Below are 19,693 nucleotides of genomic sequence, written 5' to 3'. Positions count from 1 at the left end.
ACAGCTCGAACGGTGGCTAAACCACAGCTAACGGCCAGGAAGGTTCTGCTGTGCATTTGGTAGGACTGGAAAGAAATCATTTATTATGAGTTGCTTCCATATGGCCAAACACTAAATTCGGATGCCTACTGTCAACAACTGGACCGTTTGAAGCCAGCGATTGACCAGAAACGGCCAGAATTGGCCAACAGGAGAGTTGTTGTGTTCTACCAGATAACGCCAGGCCACACACGTCTATAGTGACTCGCCAGAAACTCCGGGACCTTGGTTGGGAAGTTTTCATGCATCCACCATATAGTCTGGACCTGGCACTAAGCGATTATCAAGTTTTTCTTGTATTGCAAAACTTCCTTAGTGATAAGAAATTGGCATCAAGAAAAGATTGTGAAAATCGGTTACTAGACTTTTTCGTCAATAAGAACCAAGACTTCTACAACAGAGGCATTATGAAGCTACCTCTAAAATGGCAACAAATTATAGAACAAAATGGTGCATATTTGACCCAAATTGGACAATCCGAAACATGTTAAATAAAGTCTTGAACTTCACGTAAAAATAATGGATTTCTTTTTCCTCAACCTAATATTTAAGATTAATGATTGATATTGTAGATGCACAATGATAAAACGTACATTGCATAGAAAACGTGTTCCTATTTGGTCCCGTATCGCAATAATTATGAAATGCCAATGATTGATTATAACTTCTCGAAGATTCTTACATCCGCACACCATAGTAGAGGAACAATTCCCTCGCTGACATTCGCGAGAAGATCTACTGGTTGTTTAGACAGTTTTACGTTTAATTGTACTTTTTTGTATCCTGAAAGTGGATATCCGGTGTACGGTTCGATGACAATGAAAGTTGAATGAAGATTTTCGTCGGGTTTCAAACCGCGGACATATTGTAAAAGACTCGGATCACCGTGAAGAAAGTGCGGTTCCGAAAATATTATAGGCGCTTTCTGAAAAATATAGAAAATAAAGTCGATGAAACATTTGCGTCAGAATAAATTGAAATATAAAATAAGAATTACGTTAATAGTGTATTACTATGCACAGGAAATTCTTTAATACAAATTTTTAATTTTTACTTTTATATTTCTTGATTGAAACTGAAAAGTAAATTGTGAATTTACCTGGCATTCAGAGGCATCGAGCAAGCCCTGTGGCAAACATTCTACTTTTTTGTCATTTACAGGACAATAACACTGTGATTCATTTAAAAACCACACACGTTCCTTCATGGTAAATTTCGATCCAGTTATGCCATTTATCGAAACCTGTCTATCATAATCAACTTCCACGGACCTGCCATTTGAGTAAGACAAATCTTATTAGTATCAATCACTTACAGACAGCTCTCTTTATTAATAAAATTAATATTATTGTTATTAACTTTACGTAAGAGATTCATTAGGACTCTGCATGTAAGTTTTATTTATTAGAACGAGTGAAATCGTACAATTTTCATTTAGAAATGTTCAGTATTGAATAATACAATATAGTATAATATATATTACATCGAAATTTTTTGATATTATCTTTAATTAATAATTTTTACAATTTTGTAGTTAATCCTGATTTAGTTTGTACAGTATTGCAAAATATTCTGTAGTGCTCGAAGATATCTATAACATTGCCATACCTGCAATAATCAGTTATAAAGGTTGTAACGTAAGACAGTGGCGTTAATAATGGTGCATAGGTGATGGTATCCGACCCTCTTACTCGATTACACGAGTCAGAATGCCAAATTGTTTGTACTTTCTCGAATTTGTAAGAAGTCGTGTCTCCCAGTAGACTCATATTTTTTAAGCCTCTGTTAACAGAATATGGTCCACGGACTGTGCCATTGCTCTAATAGTCGTAACAATACAGTATAATTATGTTTTCATATACCACATTACACGTATATTTATTTTCTTATATTAGCATTATATTTTAATGTATTACTTTTTTTGTATCTTACCTTTTGGAACATACTCAGTAGGTAAACTCCCTCTTTATCGGTCTCCCTTAAAACCGGTGGACGTTTATTAGAGTCCATTATTTTACATAAGAGATTTAAGTCAGGGAACTTTTTTACGTTACATGTAACTCTAATACCGTTGAACAGTATATCAACAGGACGAGCTTTCAAAAATATGCTACTGCGATTGGGAAACAAATTCGGTATGCTGTTTCCGTATTTTTTCATAAACTCGGGGGGTAGTGACGTCAACTGCAAAAGCACATTGACGATAATTATTTCACTAATAATAGATGCTACATCAACATTATTATTCCAACAACACTTCACGCAACATGCAACGTAACATAATTTCTGAACACTTTGTGTTTTGTGCCCGTTGTAAATGATTACGAATGGAAATTGTAAACGATTTGGTTGGCAGAAACGTGGTTCTTAATATTCTGTCAAGTTTTACTGACCGTTATTATACTGCCCATGTATGCTGGGTTCAATATGGTGACTTTTTCGCGACTAGCATTCACACTTTTATCGCTGTTAAACTTGTACGTTGCTACGGCAATATAATTAATTTCGTCCGTTTCGACGTTAGTATCTTGGATGTGTCTCTGCAGAATTTCACTATTCAAAATGAAAAGAAGAATTTTTTTTTAAATGTGAATATAATTTTTCGAAATTAATGCACAAGATATAAGTACGTACTCGTACACAAAAGGACCATATTCGACCACATTCGGATTTTCTCCTCGCATTACTTCATCGGGATTCGTAACGTTAAATACATAACATGTAAAGGATAGTGACAAAGGCGAAACATATCCGTTATAGCCAGAGGTGCCTTTAGTCAGATGTAAATTCTGCAAATTATTATTTTATAAGTTATACAGACGAAGATTTCAGGTATCTTACATTACGAATTTCAAAATCTGGACAATCGAGTTTATTAATCGTTTCCATGTTCTCTGATTATATTAAATTTCAGAATGAATGTTATTATTAATACATTTGTATAATATTGATAGAATAATAGTATAACAGGTAATGTCACTTACCGCTCGTACTTTATCCGTCAGCTTAGTCATCATGTATTGTCCATGAAAAAAAGTTATACCAAATATAGTTAAAACAATTCCAAACACACTAAGGATAATCATTATCTGCTGCTTGTTGTCGTTATATAATGAACAACTAATTATTTTTTGAAGTCACGTTTAATCGTTAATAATCGTGCAAAATACTGAGTATTTTACGTACTTTATTTTAATATATTTTGCTATTTATTTTAACAACTATAATGAACAAACGAATGTGTGCATTGCGTCTGTATTGAAGCTACTGAGTTTACAATAGCAGAACTAACGACGGTGATAATTCTTTCGTGCAGTTATATCATGCAGATTTATGTTACAAACACAAACGTTGCTATTAATTCTTTATAACTTAAGTTATATCACTCCCATTATGTTGTCCTTTCTCTGCGATCAATATGTGAAACACATTAGTAACATCAAGATTGGGTTTTTGTATTCGCGTTTTATAACTGAAGGTAAAAATATTTTTCTGCCCAATAATATCTACAAAATGGTATAAACTAGTTCTAGGAAAGTAATGACAAAATAGTATGCAACAACATATCATTACAAATTCATAACAAAATCCGTAAACCGAATTTGTTTCACTTAGTACATGATTATTACACATTTAATCATGACATTAATAACTCAGAGATAAATTAAATTAAAGTAATCTAAATAATGTAATATCCTTCGAAGTTAAATTATAAATTTTAAATATAAAATTTTTAATCACTGAAAATAAAAGATTTTATCGAACAATGAAAAGTTGTATTCAATTGCTTGGAATTTATATTTAAAAAAATTGAAAAATTTTGTTATTATGTGATATATTAAAACTGAAAATTGTCGAGTATCAATAATAGCCGCATACTTTTCAAGAAATTTTAAATAAAATATTTATTATTATTTTCTACTGTTTTACCGATATGTAAGATCTCTTACTAATTCATGCACCCCCCTATAGGTGGTTCCATGTCGAACAATGTGGAGTCGAGCATCGTGCATACTGGACAACAGCAGCGACAAGAAAGGCTCAAATGTCTTGATCAAATGACTCTTAGTTTAGTTTTGTTAAGGGTTCGTATTTGTTCAATTTCATCAGTACCGAAACTATTTTTGTTCGCTGATTTGTTCTAATCGATAATAAGTTTGTGTTACGACGACGGTGGTCTGTAACAGACGAAAAAATTACGGGAGAGATACGGTCACGGACGACATAACCTCTCCAGTCGTTGAACGCTTGTGTTTAACCGCGATTTGAAAGAATGGCTATGAACGAAGATTTCAATTTCGCCGAGTTATGCAGACTTTGTTCATTGAAAAGCAACCATCAGCTCCCAATTTTTGACAAGGAAGGAGAGCAACGGCAATTACTATTCAAAATACGTTCCTGTATACCTACTGTGGTGAGTAAAATACTTTCTTTGTAATGCTATTAACAATCCTTTCATTTAATTTGTATTTTATTAATTTAGATTATACATTTATCCAATTGGTGTAGAAGTATCTCTTTTGTAGGACCAATATTATGTTACATATGCTCCTTTATGTAAACCTAAACACATATGTTTCATATTGTCCTAAGTACAAGTTTCGTGTGAAGATTACTTACAAATTAAGCTTCATAATGTATTAAAGTTTTAATGAAAGGGATTGAAAATTAAAGTATGATGTAGTAGTGTTATAAAGGCTTAATGAAAAGCATTAATATTGAACCTCTTAGTTATTAATTGAGATTAAACTTATTGGAGTATTTTTATTGCATACTTATGCAGCATTTGTAATTTTAACACAACGCAATCGAGGTTTGACTTCCTGAAGAGTTTATATTTACATAATCTGATATAATTGCTGGATATACCATATACTTTCTGTATTATGTAATATTGTATACCTTTTCTGGAAAACTTGTTAACTTCATTTAATCGAGTGTACTGCTTTAATGCATATAGATGTGGGAAGCAGAATGAACCAAGATCCTACATTAAATATTAAAAGTGAATATTCCTTTAAGGAAAGTAATTGTCTTATATACTTTTAAATACAAGCATCATCAAAGTTTAAAACAGATTACAATTAATAATAAAGTTACTTGTAGGGAAATAATAAAAATAAATAATCTCAAATTAATGACTCAAATAAAATTTCACTGTGTACAATCTGATAAAAATGTTATATCTTCTGCATTTCCACTTTTTACTAATTTAGAATAATTATTTGTTTACCGTTAACTGGTATTAACAAATTTTATACTACTCATTATTTATTCATATTCAAGCTCAGCTAACAAATGTGAAAATGTTTTACTGTTTTATGTTAATAACAATGTTAATGAGACTGTCTCTAAAATAATGTAGTAACGATGAATGATAAGTTAAAGTACTAATCGACTGAAAATAAAACGCTGTTAGAGATGCGCGATAAAAAGAAATGAAACGATATTTCGAATATTTTTTTTCTTGCGAATCACGCATTGAAATAAGTTAATCAATTCCAGATAACTAAAGAGGATGGGCTGCCAAAAAATATCTGCCAGAGGTGCCTGTATAAACTGGATATGTTTTATGAGTTTCGTGTAAGCTGCTTGGCCACAGACACGGTGTTGAAAAATTACTCGGACAGCTTGAAGCATCTTGCCGCGTCTGTGAACCAGGTAAGTAGAATCATGTTTTTTAAACTAGAACTTTATTACCGACAGAGTAACTTCTACTTAATTTTTTTTAATACGCGATATAAATGCAACTTGTATGGAAGTCTATTTACGCAAATATTATTTTAAGAGAATAAGGAATAAACACAAATTTATTGTTCCCATTTAAAATTTTTGATAAACGGATATCTAGTGACGAAAAATTACAAACGTTATTGAATTTTTGATTTAATAATAATATACACATAAAAGACATTGAAACTAAAATATTTATTTAAATATATATAATGTTAATATTTAACATTATTCATACAACATTGATATTGATGGGTAAAATCTATTTTCAAATATGTCCCTTGATCAACTTTCTCAGAGAATTCATTTTTCAAAGTATGCATTAAGGAGGGGGGGGGGGGGTAATTAATCTTTTGACGTGCGGTATTACACTCGCATTATTCCATTCAACCCTATGTTTCCTGGTATTTCTACCATAAAATCGTTTATTTCGACAAACGAAGGATATTCTCAAGTGTGTTCTTAAATCAATTTTTCTTCGACTCTAATTTGTCGAAATAATAGGGAACGGTATCACAAGCACCGTGCAACCAACTATATTACGCTTATATAGTTCCGTGGAACCCTATAATATACTTCTTATCGTGTACTCCGTAAAAATGTTTGTCTTTATAACTGAAAAACCCTTTATTACTAATCTCCATTCCGCGTGAACATATAAAAGTCACAATTATCATGCGGGTATTGAGGACTTCTAAAAATCGATAAGTTGAACGATAGAGTTTGGTTAAGCGGACGTGGAGAGCTGACTTTTATTGTTCGACAGATAATTGAACGGATAATTCCGACACATCCACGGAATCGTATTCCATTGAAGAGATCACGTTTGCGATTCGATTAGTGCGACTTGCTCCTTCCTCGTCTCGCAAAGTTACCGCCGCGGTATAAATTATTCCGGTGCCGTCTCGAAAAAAGTCGTCATAAATACATTCTGTATTAAAGCTCGCGAAAGCAATGCCAGCTGAAACGGCGCGTCCAAAGGGGCTCGAAAGAAAGCAAAGAAAAAAAGAGGAAAAATTGAAGGTGCGCGCGCGAGCTCGAGCGCGCCGGGTAATTCAATTTCCGAACGTTTCTTGTTTACACCACACCTCAGGAATCCAATTACGCGCGGCGCTGAATGTAAATCCACCAATTATTCCGCGCGATGCGCGTACACGTATACGCATCCTTGCAGGCGCACACCCGCGAACTCGTTCCTACACGGTGGCACACGTGGAACGCGTCTACGCGTATACATGTGCGTATACGGCCATTTGAATAATACGATTGAAACATTCGATAACCGAGGGACAGCGAAAATTATTCATAACGTTACCGCTAAATATAGTGGCGTGCGCGGTGTTCATAGCGCGGCGCTGTTTACGGGTACCAGTTTATTTGCTCCTAATTGATTTCACGAGACATCAGACACGTTTAAACTCCGCCGGTGCCACGTGCTTTACGACTGGGAGCCAAGTGCCTTTACAAATGGAGGCGACAGCGCGCTTAATAAAGGTACATTAAAACACCCTGACATAAAGCGGCGCGCAGTATCGCGATACGGAGCTAGCCAGCTCGCTCGCCTTCTTACTCGGTTGCCGCGCTCACTCGCTCGCTTAAATTTCTTTTTTTCTTCTTTTCGCCCCGCGAAGGTGGAGCGGCGGGGCAGAAGAATTTATCGTCATACAAGCCGGACACGAATAGCCGAGGGGAACCGGGACTATCCGAGCCGCTCGTGTGTATCCTAGGAAGTACCCGAGGTACTCTTTACAAGCTCATAAACTCGCGCGGCAATTTCCGACACGACGCGTTAAAGTGACTTTATGCGTCGGATGGGTGGCCGACACGAGTTCCACATTTCGAGCACCGCGTAAAAAGCCCTCTTCGCGCGACACGCGTCCCCCGTGTAACCACCTATACACCTCGCCGCGGTGTTCCGTCTCTCCTTTCCATCTTTTTCTTCCTTCCTTCCTTCCTTCCTTCCTTCCTTCCTTCCTTCCTCCCTTGCTCCCTTTCTGCCTTCCTTTCTTCCTTCCGTCTTTCCTGCCTGCCTTCCTACCTTTCTTGTTGATCTGTCCTCCTCGGTGCTCGATAAGCGACCATGGGTAACTGGCGATGAAAGAACGCGGGGCGAGAGAATGAGGCTCGCTATCTCAGCGTGTTACGAGATGGTACCCCGCGACGAGCGCAAAAGGATACGAGGGGAGCAGGGGCGTCGCTGATCGGTAGCCGGAGGTCCTTGATTCCCTCCCTCTTTCTTTCTCGTCCCTTAGCCCGATCTCTCTCGCCCACACTTCTCCACCCTTCTTCGTTACCCGACGAAGCGTGATCCCAATAATTCCACCCTCACACACGCGACTCATCGGCGGAGAGGTACAAATGGGCAAGTTGGAGGGGATAATATACGGATAACCGGCACGGATGAGTAGATAGGGTAAAAGAGAGACGGATCACGCGAGCATCCAGGATAGAGGGTTTACGCGTACACATGCACGCGGTGTGCCAACGTGTGCGTGAAAACCGTCGCGGCGCTATTGATCGACGCTCCGCAGCTAGGCTGCGTCGCGCACAGAAAGCGAAAGTCAGTCCTCCTTTTCTTCGACGTCTCGCCTGGGTCCCCTCTTTCTTTCCCTTTCCTTCGACACAGCTCGCATTCCCTCCCCCTCGCCCCTGCCCGTGGGTCGTCTTCCTCACTCGTCTCTCGACCTCTCATTCCTTCTCTCAACAGCCATTTCCATGTTCCTCTCCCTCTCGCACTCATGTTCCCGTCTCGTCGCTCCCCAATCCAAGATCGTTCGATCCCCACCCCACCTCTTCGGCTGACCCCTCGGGTCTCCTTGTCCCCGGGCACAGGTGCAACGAGGAGCCGGAGCCGCACAGGTCTGCATCCCTGAAAACCTGTTTCTAGACTTTCGAATAAACGTCGTAAACGGTCTCGACGATTCCCTCTCCTCCCCCTCCCTCGGTGTTCAGTTGCCCAGGGGTCCGATCGTTCCGTGGACCGCTGTATCGTGTACGGTACGATATCCACGGGCCCTGTGTGTCGTCTCGAGCACGAGCACTAGCACCAGCAGCAGCCAGCCACCCGACCGTTGCTCCATCTCCTTCGCTCCCTAGCATCTCGCGGGTCGAACGGTAGTCCCCAGACGCGACGCACGTATCGTTTCGCAGTTTTGGTTTCGCTTAATCGCGCGTATCGTTGCGATGCCGATATGTACGTCTCCCCCACCTCGTTTCGCGGAGAGCTCACTGCTGTAGCCCGGCTCTGTCTCTCTTTCTCTTTCTCTCTCTGTCTCGGTCGCTCGCTCGCTCAGTCAATGTCAGTGTCAAGGTCAGCGGGCCGACGCACTGCAGAGCGCCGCCACCACCGTCGCCACCGACGACGGCGACGGCGTCGTCGTCGACCACCGCTACACGCAACACGCCCGTTCAACTATTCCCCCCCCCCCCCCTCCTCTCCTCTCCTCTCCTCTCCTCTCCTCTCCTCTCCTCTCCTCTCCCTAGCTCTTTCGTCATTGTGTTGTGTGTATCCGGCAGCGGCGAGTCACACGGTAGCTGTGTGTACAAGAGAGGGACCCGTACGCACCAAGGGGTTATACACACGAAGGTCCCTCTTCGCGCGCATACTTCGTCTCTCTAGGGCTTCCCCGTCTTCCCTGCATCCCTCCCCCTACTCTCGCGGTCTACGTTTCCCCCCCGTTTCTCCTCCCGACGTCGCGCCGGCCGGCCACGATACGGTTCTCCGCGGGATCACCATTCGATATCGTTGCACCGCGCTGTCTCGTACGCGTATCGCTTACTCCTGATCCTCTTTCTCTCTTTCTGTCTCGCTCCTCCTCCTTTTCTGTTCGTTTACTTCTCTTTTTTCCCCTTCGCCGCTTCCGCCTTCTGTATTTCCCGGTGCCGCCCGGTGAAAACCATTTTCCTCGGTACTAGACGCGGGTATCCCGTTCGTCCGTCCGATACAGCTACCCGTTGGGTAGGCCCTTTGCGTATCTCCTTAGACAATCGATCGAACGGTTACATTCGACAGTTTCGCTCATCGATAAGTGTATCCGCGGTATACTTCTCAGTGGCGATCCTTCGTCCACGCTGTGCTCCTGTCTACACGGTGTTACCCTGTCGGCGAGCACCCACCACCGCCGCCGCCGTCGCCGCCGCCGCCGCTGCCGCCGCCGCTGCCGCCGCCGCAACGAGGTGCATTCCGCGGGGACCTCCACTCGATATCGTTACGCCGCGCTGCATTCGTGTGTCACCCCGGCTGTTTCGTCTCTCTTTCTGTCTCCGCTTTTCTTGGCATCTCCTTTCTACAAGCAGCAGCACCACTACCACCACCGTCGTCACCGCCACCGCCGCCGCCGCCGCTGCCGCCGCCGCCTCCACCATCGTAGCTACCCTCCTCGCCTCCCCCGCCTCTCTCACTCACCAGCGATTGGTTAGCTCTGTTCTTTCCTCGCGTACCCTCTCTACCTTTCTCCCTCGGACTTACCCTCTGCTCTCCTTCCCTGCCCCCCTTCCTTCCCCTGCCGCGTGTCCTTCTCCCTCGCTCTCTGTCTCTCACTTGCTCCGCCAGCTATCCCCTCTGCCGGTCTCCCGGCCGCCTTTTTTCTTTTTCGTCTCTTTGTCCTTACATCCTCCCGCGCCGGGAATCGGCGGCTAGCTCCACGGGACACGCTCCGTTCGCCCCGTAAAACGCGAGATTCTTTCGTGCGGCGTCGCGAAAAAGAACGCGCGTGGCCTGCCGCGACACCGAAGATCAAACTACACACCCGTTTCGCGGTCCTCACGGGTCTCGGCCTCTCTCTCTCTCCTCCGGGCCACCGGCTACCACTGCTGCCGCCGCCGCCGGCTTCTATTTAGGCGGTTTTTCTCCTGCCGGCCGCTGCTGCATCGCGCCGGGGAGAGAGCCTCCGCTGGACACGCTCCGAGACTCCGAGGACACGCCAAGTTCGCGGCCGTAGCTATTGGACATCCCAGTCTCCTTTTTACTCGATTTTTCCACCGCGTTGTTCGCGTACACCGGCCCGGGTCCGCGCGACCACCACCATGGGCACCAGGACGAAGTGACGTGATTCGATCGCCTAGTTCTTCTATTTTTTTACTGCTGTGTGATCAATTGCCGGTAATCAGTGGTGATATATCGCGTTCCACGGGCTACGGTAGCAGTGTGCACATCTTCCGTGCCGCGCCAGACGGAGTTTCCACGGGTTTTCCATTCCGCGTCCGGCTGCCTGGACCAAGTGTGTTCCTCCTGCGTTAGGTACGTTCAGCGAGAACTCGTCGATCGCCTTTTCCCATGTCTTTTGTGGGAACGATCGTGTCTGGCTCTCTTTGTACATTGTGTCTTTCTCTCTTTTGTGTCTACCTTTCTCTGTCTCTCTCCTTCTGTCTGCCTGACTGTCTGTGTCTGCCTGTCTTCCTCTGTTACTCTATGCCAGACCCTTCTTCCCTTCCCTTTTCGCCTCCCATCATTCTTTCTCTCTTTCTCGTGTTCTCCTTCCCCCTTTCCGTCTTTCTGCTTCTCTCTTTCCCCTTTTCTTCTTTCTCCCTCTTTCTCTGTCTCGCGTTCTTCGCCCGTCTCTCCCTCTCTGTCTCTCCTTTCGGTCATCGTTCTCTCCCGGAGGACCTTGACGGAGCAGCCTGCTCCGAGAGATCTTTTCGGCTTCTTCGAAAGTTTCCTGTCTTTTATGTGTTCGATGTCGTCTACGGGGTTATACAGGCTTCTGGCGATGCTCTCCCGTGTCTCTCACAGAGGATCGGCAAGAGTCCTCAACGATGCGTCGCGTCCCCTTCGGGAACAATCGTCACGTGGATGAAAATCCGTTTTGTTCGGTCGACTTTTAGGATACATTTCGTTGCTAATTTTTTCGCGATCTTTGTCACCAGTATTTTTCGCCAGTTTCGACACGGGTCGAACGATTTAGCTCTAGACTACACGCAAAGTCGGCTTTGAAACGATTTTTCGCGTATCCGCGATTCCCTGGTTTAACCCCTCGCCTCGGGTGTCCATCGGATTGTCCAAAAATTCGTGTCTCGGTGTGTGCCATTGAATCGCGGCACAAAGGTTACGATTTGTAGCTGATTTTACGAGCGTTTGTGGCTCCCATTTATTTTTACGGTTTCATTTCGTTTTCATTTTCGTGCGATTTCAGCGCGTCGATTGCGTAAAATTTTTATTGTCTCGCGTATAAAACTCATCGACAATACAGCGTTATACGTAGTTTAGGGGTCTAGAAACTTCTCGTTTGTATTGAACGCTTCGGAGGATCTGATAATGTCGAATGCGATTCCTGGTGTACACGATGAAATTTTCAACTCTATCACCTTAAGTCACTTGTAAATTATTCCCGCGAAACCCAGCAATCTCCGAGTATACCAGTGGCATTTATATTCAATGTAAATAACGCTAAGACCATTACACGTTACAATTGATAGAAGTACCTCTTGTCATGTAACAAACTCTTTACAAGTAATTTAAGGTGATCGAGTTAGATGACTCACCCCGTGCATTCGATTCGGTTCGCATCGATTAAACGAAAAGTGTTATCCCTTCGTGACTGTCCAATCTTTGCGGCAAATCTACGCATCTACTCCTGCGATAAACACGAAATTCCTTTTTCACTGTTAAAGAACTATTACCAATGAACCCTTATCAACCTATCCAGGCAAAGATTCGTAAATTAGAGGGATAACCTTGCGTAAGTTCAGGGAACACCAATTTTTTCGGTGGGGAATTGTTTACGCTCCAATTCGACGAAGTCCGCGAGATGGGTTTTAGAAAACGGTGGAAGTTCTGCGTAGAGTGTGAATCCGTGATATTCCGTCCCTACTAAATATCGATTATCGTTAACAGATATTTGGCACAGAATGCGCCTTCGTGCGCGCTCTGCTCGCCTCTGTCCCCGTGATTAATCGTTTTTCCATATTGGCTCCGAAGCCGTTACGCTTTTGTGCGCGAGTTGATAGAAATATCGCGGAATATTGTCCGGCCGGTATAGGCCGCGTTCGATTTTGTAGCTGCAGCGATGTATTACCGGACATATACCCGGCGAACGTTGTTACTATTGTTCCCGGACTGCTATTTTCGTTTCCCCGAATCGTGCCGCACGCAATATTATTTTGTTCGAGTTAGAACGTTACTTTTTGCCAGACGCCACATCGGTCACTTTAGTTTACAATCTGAATTTGTGTTCGTCGACTGCGAACTCGTTCCTTGCCTTTCTTCCCCGTACTGTTTACAATTATTGTAGCCAGAGTTTATTAACATTGAACATATCGCGTGTTTTTGGAGGCGAATCGTGAAACCGCGATATCGCCTTCAGCTGTGACTCTTGAATTCACCGATTCATGCTGATTAACGCCGATTTATCAATAAGTGTATCATAATTCGGAGGCAATTTTTGGAAGCCGTTCGGGGTCAACGTTTTATGACCACATTAACCTTACTTGGATTTGTAGAATTCTCTTGCATTGTTTTATAATTGGGCTATAGTTCTATAAGTTCGCTCCATAATTCATTCACTTTTATTGCCTTACTTTTAAATCAATTTCTGAAATAACTCTGTTTTAATAATCAGAATTAAACGTTATTTTCGTTAGTAATATTTAATCTTCATGATATAATAGAATAATATAGATTTCACGAAGTTGTCGAAGAAATCACAGAGACGAACGGCTGATAACACTAAATGACTACAAATACGTTGCTCCACCGATGCAACGATATGGAACATAACCTCTAGTAACACAATCCTCAAAGAGGTTTAATCGAATCAGCCCGCGTTAACCGTAGTCCTCTAGAGAGCACGAAGTAAGAGCAAACAAACGAATTGATAGGGCGCGGACAAAGACAAGATGTCTAATGGTAGCCAGCAGCAACAGCAGCGATCCGCTTACGTCGAGGCTCACGCGGTGGCCCATGCTGCAGTGCAGCAGCACATGGCACAACAAGCCGCGCAAGCGAGGCTCGCCGGTCCCGGTCCACCTGCAACACCTCAAACTCCTAATCCGACGTTCACGTTGCCTGATGATGGCCTTGGCTACGACGATGGTGTCCGGGTGCTACGCTCGATCGGAACGTGGTGAGTAAATCATTCATCCGGGAACATTTATTAACTCTCTCACTGTGGACCCTTGTCTCTGGCTTCCATCGAAAATACATACTTTCCTACGTGGCTATATCTACGCATAATTTAAATCTGCTTCTCTATTCCCTGAAAAATGTTGAATTAAAATTGAGTACCCGAATAACATATCATCCGGCTGACACAATAATAAAACCAGTATCGACTATAAAGTGAGCGAGCGTACGTGAGAAACAGAATCTAATCTTTTACACTGGAAGCAATTCTCTTAGGTATAAATAAAGTTTAGTGTCGTATTTGAAGAGTTTCTCTTAAGGAAATCAGTGCAATTTATATAATGCACTGCAATAAGTTCTAATTGTTAGGCTAGTAAAAGTTGAGAAAACTCGAGTGCAACTACATTTTCTTGTGGCGACTTGAAGTTGACTTGCGATAGCAGTCAATTACGACTGTTTATCTACTGGGTCAGAAGTATTGAAACTTCCGTGACGTAGAGGAAAACTGTGTCGTCTAAACGATACGTACTTTGAAACAGGTCACCGGATTACTCAGCAGCGATGCGGCCTGGCGGTGTAATGCCCCCGTTCCCCGGCGCGATGGATCAGCAGTTTGGAAGCAGGGCTCCAACAGTGAACCAGCCGTTGAGAACGACGAACAATGTACCTTCTCGTCCGGGATTCGCCTCCAAGGCGACTAATACGGGTGAGCCGGCGACAAAGGCGTTCGCCTGCACCGTCTGCGGCAAGGGCCTGGCCCGCAAGGACAAACTCGTTATTCACATGCGTATCCATACCGGGGAGAAACCGTACTCCTGCGAAGTTTGCGGTAAGCGCGCTGTGTACCTGCCGTCAAACGCATTTCGCTAATTCTCGTGTTTGAGTTTCGTTAACCCGGTCGGCTGCGATTCTTTTGTCAGCCACTTCGGCGAGCTATTATATTCTAATGCGTTTGATAGAGGGAAAATGAACGTTGTAATTGTTAGACACGTGGGACGCGTTTTTATGAATTTATGAGGTATAGAGATGCTATGAAAACTTTTACAATTGAAATGAATCGACAGTTAACGTAGCCTTTTTTCAAATTACTAATAAACAAAGGCAGTATCTGCTCTGATCTACTTTCTCTACTGATTTTCTTCTTGCGAAATTTGTTCAATATTGTACGCAAGATAAGGGGACAATTTCACAAAATCCAAGGGTTTATAATATTGCATACATCATGCGACCTAGCTTATCGTACCTCATTAATTCGTGCATTACGTTTAAATGTTACAACATTTGTTTGAAACAATTTCGCACAGAACAGTCAATCTACAAATAATTCAAGATGATACAGTCACATGGCTCGACCCTATATGAACAAGCATTGCATAATAGAAATCGATATAGCCACGGTACCAATGAATATTTCGTAACATACATCCTCTATGAAAGGATTAACCATTCCATTATTACTGTTTGCAGGAAAAGCATTCGCGCGTAGAGATAAGCTAGTTATTCACATGAATAAGCTCAGACACAGACCAGGGGTGGCGCCGCTGTCTACGCCCACCGCCCCGAATTCGGATCAGCAGCAGCAACAGGCTCAGCAACAGCAGCAGCAACAGCAGGCGCAACAGCAGCAGCAGCAACAACAGCAACAGCAATCACGTCCGGACACTATACACAAGTTGAAGGAAGAGCCAGTGAGTTGGGCGTGCGAATTATGCGGCCGAGCATTGGCCACGAGGGAAGAGTGGATGCAGCATGCTCGGTAAATTTTTCTTTATGAGGAGTCGAGAGATCGTATCGCGCGATTTCCTCGTTCCGTATTGCGCGCGCTCGCGTGCGATTGTTCGCGTATGCATACATCTATACATATCTATTCTACATTCTTCATTTTCTCCATTCTCTCTTTTTTGCAGATCTCATTTGGAAGCGTCGGCACCGCCGCAACACGCGGCGCCATATTTCCCAGGATCGGCGGCGCCGCCGCAACCGTACGCCTCCGAGAGGCATTTCTGTCTGATGTGCCGTACAGATTTCACGGATAAGGCTGAATTTATGTTCCACGTTCGTTCCCATTTCGAGCCCCACGCGCAGCAAACCCCGCCCCAACACTCGAGCGGGAAACAGGCCGGCGACCCGGCGACAGCAGAGCTCATCGCGCGCGGACTCGTCGACCCGTCGGGATTATGCAGCTAGAATTATCCCTCCTGTCAATATGTACCATCGATTCGTGTCTTACCATAGTACAAGTTCTCCACTCCATTTCGACCAGAACTTTTTCTCGCATAGGATCGTCATGCATATTGTGATTGTAATTGAATATGTACTGATTTATTAAGGGGGCGGACGCACAGTAGTACGCTCGCGTGTACAAAAGAGGAATACGTCGGCGAGAGGCGGCAGCTCTCGAAAAGCTGTCGACCATTCAAGTTTCGTTTTTATTTCTTTCTAGTTTCTCTCTGTTGTTTTCCTTTTTCATTTCTTTTTTATTTTCGTTTCTATTCGCGGTTCAACGATCCCGCACCCCTTTGACCAGTTATCAGTGATGCCCGATAATATCGCTTGCCGCCGCCACTAGTGTGGAAACAGAGAAACAAAATATTTTTCGCATCGCGCAACATATCAGGAACGCTAAGGTACTCGGGTTATCCGTAAGGTGTACTACTGTGTGTCACGTATATATGTATATGAAGCTAAGACATACGTTACTCGTGAAAATATTTAGGTATTGACGTGATATTGATTTACGAGAAAGGGACACCACTATTGCGTCAGTATTTAAATGTGATTATACTTAATAGTATACGTTCCTAAATAGCTAGCTTCCCGCCATTTTTAACCATTAGCAGTATCCGCTACTCGATGTACAGGTTTGTTCTCAATGCTATTTTACTTCTTTATCTTTGTTTTTTATTTTTCGTTTTTTTATACGTATGCTCCATGATCTGGAGGGTACACCATTTCAGAGTACATAGGTCCATTTCTTTTTTCTCAAATCACGCGATGAAACGATGAATTGCCGCGTCCCAGGGAACCACTTACCGAGAACGCCTATTTGGATAAGATGTTCGTTTGAAAATAGAAGTATACGAATATTTTATATTGTTAAAAATCATTTATTATTGGATGATTATACCAAGCTACATATAAAAGCGTATTAAAGTTAAGAGTATATTTCGATCATGTGATTTTTTTTCCTCTTTTTTTTCTTGTTTTCTCTTCGTCTACATTCTTCGTTCGGATTTCTTTCAGAACGAGACTCGATGTTCCTTCGGGTGCAACCGTATTATTAGTCGCATTATCGATTTTATAGTACCGAACGTGTAGATCTTAACTGTGGTATAGCGTAAGTGTTGACAATATTACCGATGCATGCAGCGCAAATGTTTGTATTCCGAGTATCAGTTTCGAACAGATCGTTTTCCATTTTTGTTTCTCGTTTGAATCGCTGTTTCTCCTCTTATTTTAAAGGTACTCGAAGTCTTTGTTTGTTGTTACGATTGTTCTTGGTACCTGAGGTATTCGTATGTACTTAACCAGGGATTAGTAAGATACCATTTTTCGTAGGCGATTAAAAGGTAAAAATTATTTGTGTTATCCACGAACGAAGCGTACGATAATTCTGATCAGACATTTTTCATGAAATCTTTCTTCCATCCGTAGACTCGAATCGCAGACCAATAACGTCGAGGAACGTTGCGCGTGTCTATTGTTTCTGTTGGATGGTAATCAAACGTTAGGCGACAATAATAACTGTACATAATTTTTTTCATTGTTCGAAATGAACCGAACGTCAAACAACGTTCCATCACGGCAGAGCGTTAACCGCATTGCGAGCAAACTGTTTTTCTTCCAGTGATTTCTCATAGAGCTCCCGCTTCTACGGCGCTTCCTTTCGTCTCTAAAATAGAACGATGTCGGGATAGTCAGGCGCGAAACCGACTGTTACCGAACTGCCGTGCCTCCTGCTTCGCACCAACCACTTCCGGCTTCCGTTCGAAACCAAGAAAAATCTATTTCCGGGATGATGATCGTGCCTAAAAAGGGTATACTTCAAAAGAAAATTAAAGAAAATGAATGAAAGAAAAAGCTAAGCCTACCGTTAGATAATATATTTTATATAATTATAGCTAGTGCAATATATAAGATTTAATCGACAATAGTTGCGATTGTTACGGGGGAAGGGAAGAAATGATGGAGCGGAAGGACGAGGAGGGAGTTTCTCGCGCGTGATTTCGAGAGGAAAACGTTCGTGCAACGTAATTACCGCGGCGAGGGAAATGGGGAGAGGAAAAATGATTAAAACGCCGGCCTGGTTCTCTTACACAATTATGCAAACTCCTTTTACGTGATCTCACATATTTGGAGTAACATCGAGCAGAAACTTATGTCTCGAGGCCTGTGCACCGATCAGCGAATAACTTAATCGTAGACGCGAAATTTGTGTAGTCTGACGATATACCGGGTGAGTCGTGATTTCCAGCGAAATTCGTGAACAGAAAGGTTCTTTCGTCGTAAGGCTTTGTTTTGAAAAGTAATCTTCAAAACTTACGAGATATAACGGGTTTTTCTAAAAAACAAAATTTACCACGGCATAGTATAACATATACATGTTCGTTCCTTGTTCGTTTACTCTGACAACTGTTTTAATATTTTTCACGTACAGTGACTTATGTGTTTATGAGTTTAGGATGTTTCTATTTCCTGTAATTCTATAGAAATATTGTTAAACAAAGTATACTACTCAAAAGACACGAGATTTTATAAAAAAGAGATTACACGGGTCATATATATGAGAAGAACGTTATTACATAGAAATTAAATCTGTTTTGATATACACTTGGTTCAATGGAAGCATTCGGAAGCCTCCTCTACGAATTTTGAGTAGTATAATTGAACGAATTAAAGAACGCCTCTTTCAGTATTCGTAGTGCGCGAAACGCCAGTGCACAGAATCAATTGGTTATTGAAAAGACGTCGCGCGTTCCGCGGTCACCTTGTACATACGGATTTTCACTTTATAGCGTTCGCCTATCGTGTCCGATCGTAAATCAACGATACTTAACGGGAAGATGCAATTAAATTCTGTCCGACGCGGAGGCGCAATTAACGTTGATTTGCGGTTGATCCGGACCACATTAACTTTTTCGTTTTCTCGCTAGGAAGGAACGCCAGGAAACTGACGCGTTAAATTCAGAAAATTATAACCGGCCGCGCGGGCTATAAATTTGCGAACTGTAGCGAGCGTCCAGGGGCGTAGCGGTATCGGTGATCCGAAATCTTGTCTTCTTTTCGCTCGGCCTTCGGGAATAGAGGGAGAATCCTTTTGCTGTGAGGGAAACGAGACGTCGAGGTATAATGATGCGGTTAAATGATTTGTGTCCGTGGGTACTTTGTACGGTCGAGAGTCGAAAAATACTGTATTTAATAGACGTATAGTGCCTTTTCTCCGGGACTTGTCCGACATCTTCGCTTCGATATCGTTCTCCTTTCATTCTTTTTTCTCCGTTCTCGAAGGAAACGCGTTAAGCAAGCGCACCGGCACGAAAAGCAAAAGCAAAATGCGGACGAAAGTGTTTTAGACACCGTGAGTTAAGGGGTAATACGCAAGACGAGTGGTTTTGCCTTTAAAGCTCTTTCTTCCGATTCTTCGTTTTCCTCTTCTTTTCTCGACTTTTTTTTTCTTTTTTTCGTTGTGAGGAGCGAACGGCCGATGCCACTGCCTCTTAATAGCGGCTGTTTAGACTACTTTTATACTGTTGATGTCACACACGCAGCTACTCAGAGTCAGTTATTACTGCCATAATCATGAAACGAAATGTATACCCATATACCTTTATAAATAAAATACGACTGGAAAAGTGAATCCCC

At 42.6% G+C, this 19,693-nt stretch overlaps 3 protein-coding genes across 3 annotated transcripts; 2 read left to right on the top strand and 1 right to left on the bottom strand.

Moving 5' to 3' along the window:
- Positions 1–629: 629 nt before the first annotated feature.
- LOC116427793 (sensory neuron membrane protein 2) lies at positions 630–3,284 on the bottom strand. Its single transcript, XM_031978559.2, has 7 exons — positions 3,024–3,284; positions 2,674–2,828; positions 2,433–2,592; positions 1,972–2,223; positions 1,648–1,859; positions 1,139–1,310; positions 630–964 (listed from the first exon to the last, which is right to left on the bottom strand). Exons 1-7 carry the CDS (start codon positions 3,123–3,125, stop codon positions 698–700), a joined length of 1,320 nt encoding a protein of 439 aa, XP_031834419.2. The 5' UTR covers positions 3,126–3,284; the 3' UTR covers positions 630–697.
- A 743-nt stretch (positions 3,285–4,027) lies between these two features.
- LOC116427781 (uncharacterized) lies at positions 4,028–19,688 on the top strand. Its single transcript, XM_031978542.2, has 6 exons — positions 4,028–4,453; positions 5,545–5,700; positions 13,588–13,832; positions 14,371–14,660; positions 15,299–15,587; positions 15,739–19,688. Exons 1-6 carry the CDS (start codon positions 4,313–4,315, stop codon positions 16,016–16,018), a joined length of 1,401 nt encoding a protein of 466 aa, XP_031834402.1. The 5' UTR covers positions 4,028–4,312; the 3' UTR covers positions 16,019–19,688.
- On the top strand, positions 7,240–13,590 carry LOC143174899 (uncharacterized). The gene is made up of 3 exons (XM_076370665.1): positions 7,240–7,266; positions 9,392–11,011; positions 13,378–13,590. Exons 1-2 carry the CDS (start codon positions 7,240–7,242, stop codon positions 10,409–10,411), a joined length of 1,047 nt encoding a protein of 348 aa, XP_076226780.1. The 3' UTR covers positions 10,412–11,011; positions 13,378–13,590.
- Positions 19,689–19,693: the final 5 nt, after the last annotated feature.

Source organism: Nomia melanderi, chromosome 9 (genome assembly GCF_051020985.1).
Source record: "Nomia melanderi isolate GNS246 chromosome 9, iyNomMela1, whole genome shotgun sequence".
Classification (NCBI taxonomy): domain Eukaryota; kingdom Metazoa; phylum Arthropoda; class Insecta; order Hymenoptera; family Halictidae; genus Nomia; species Nomia melanderi.
Note: the sequence above shows the minus strand (reverse complement) of the source record. Positions and strands in the feature narration are given on the sequence as shown.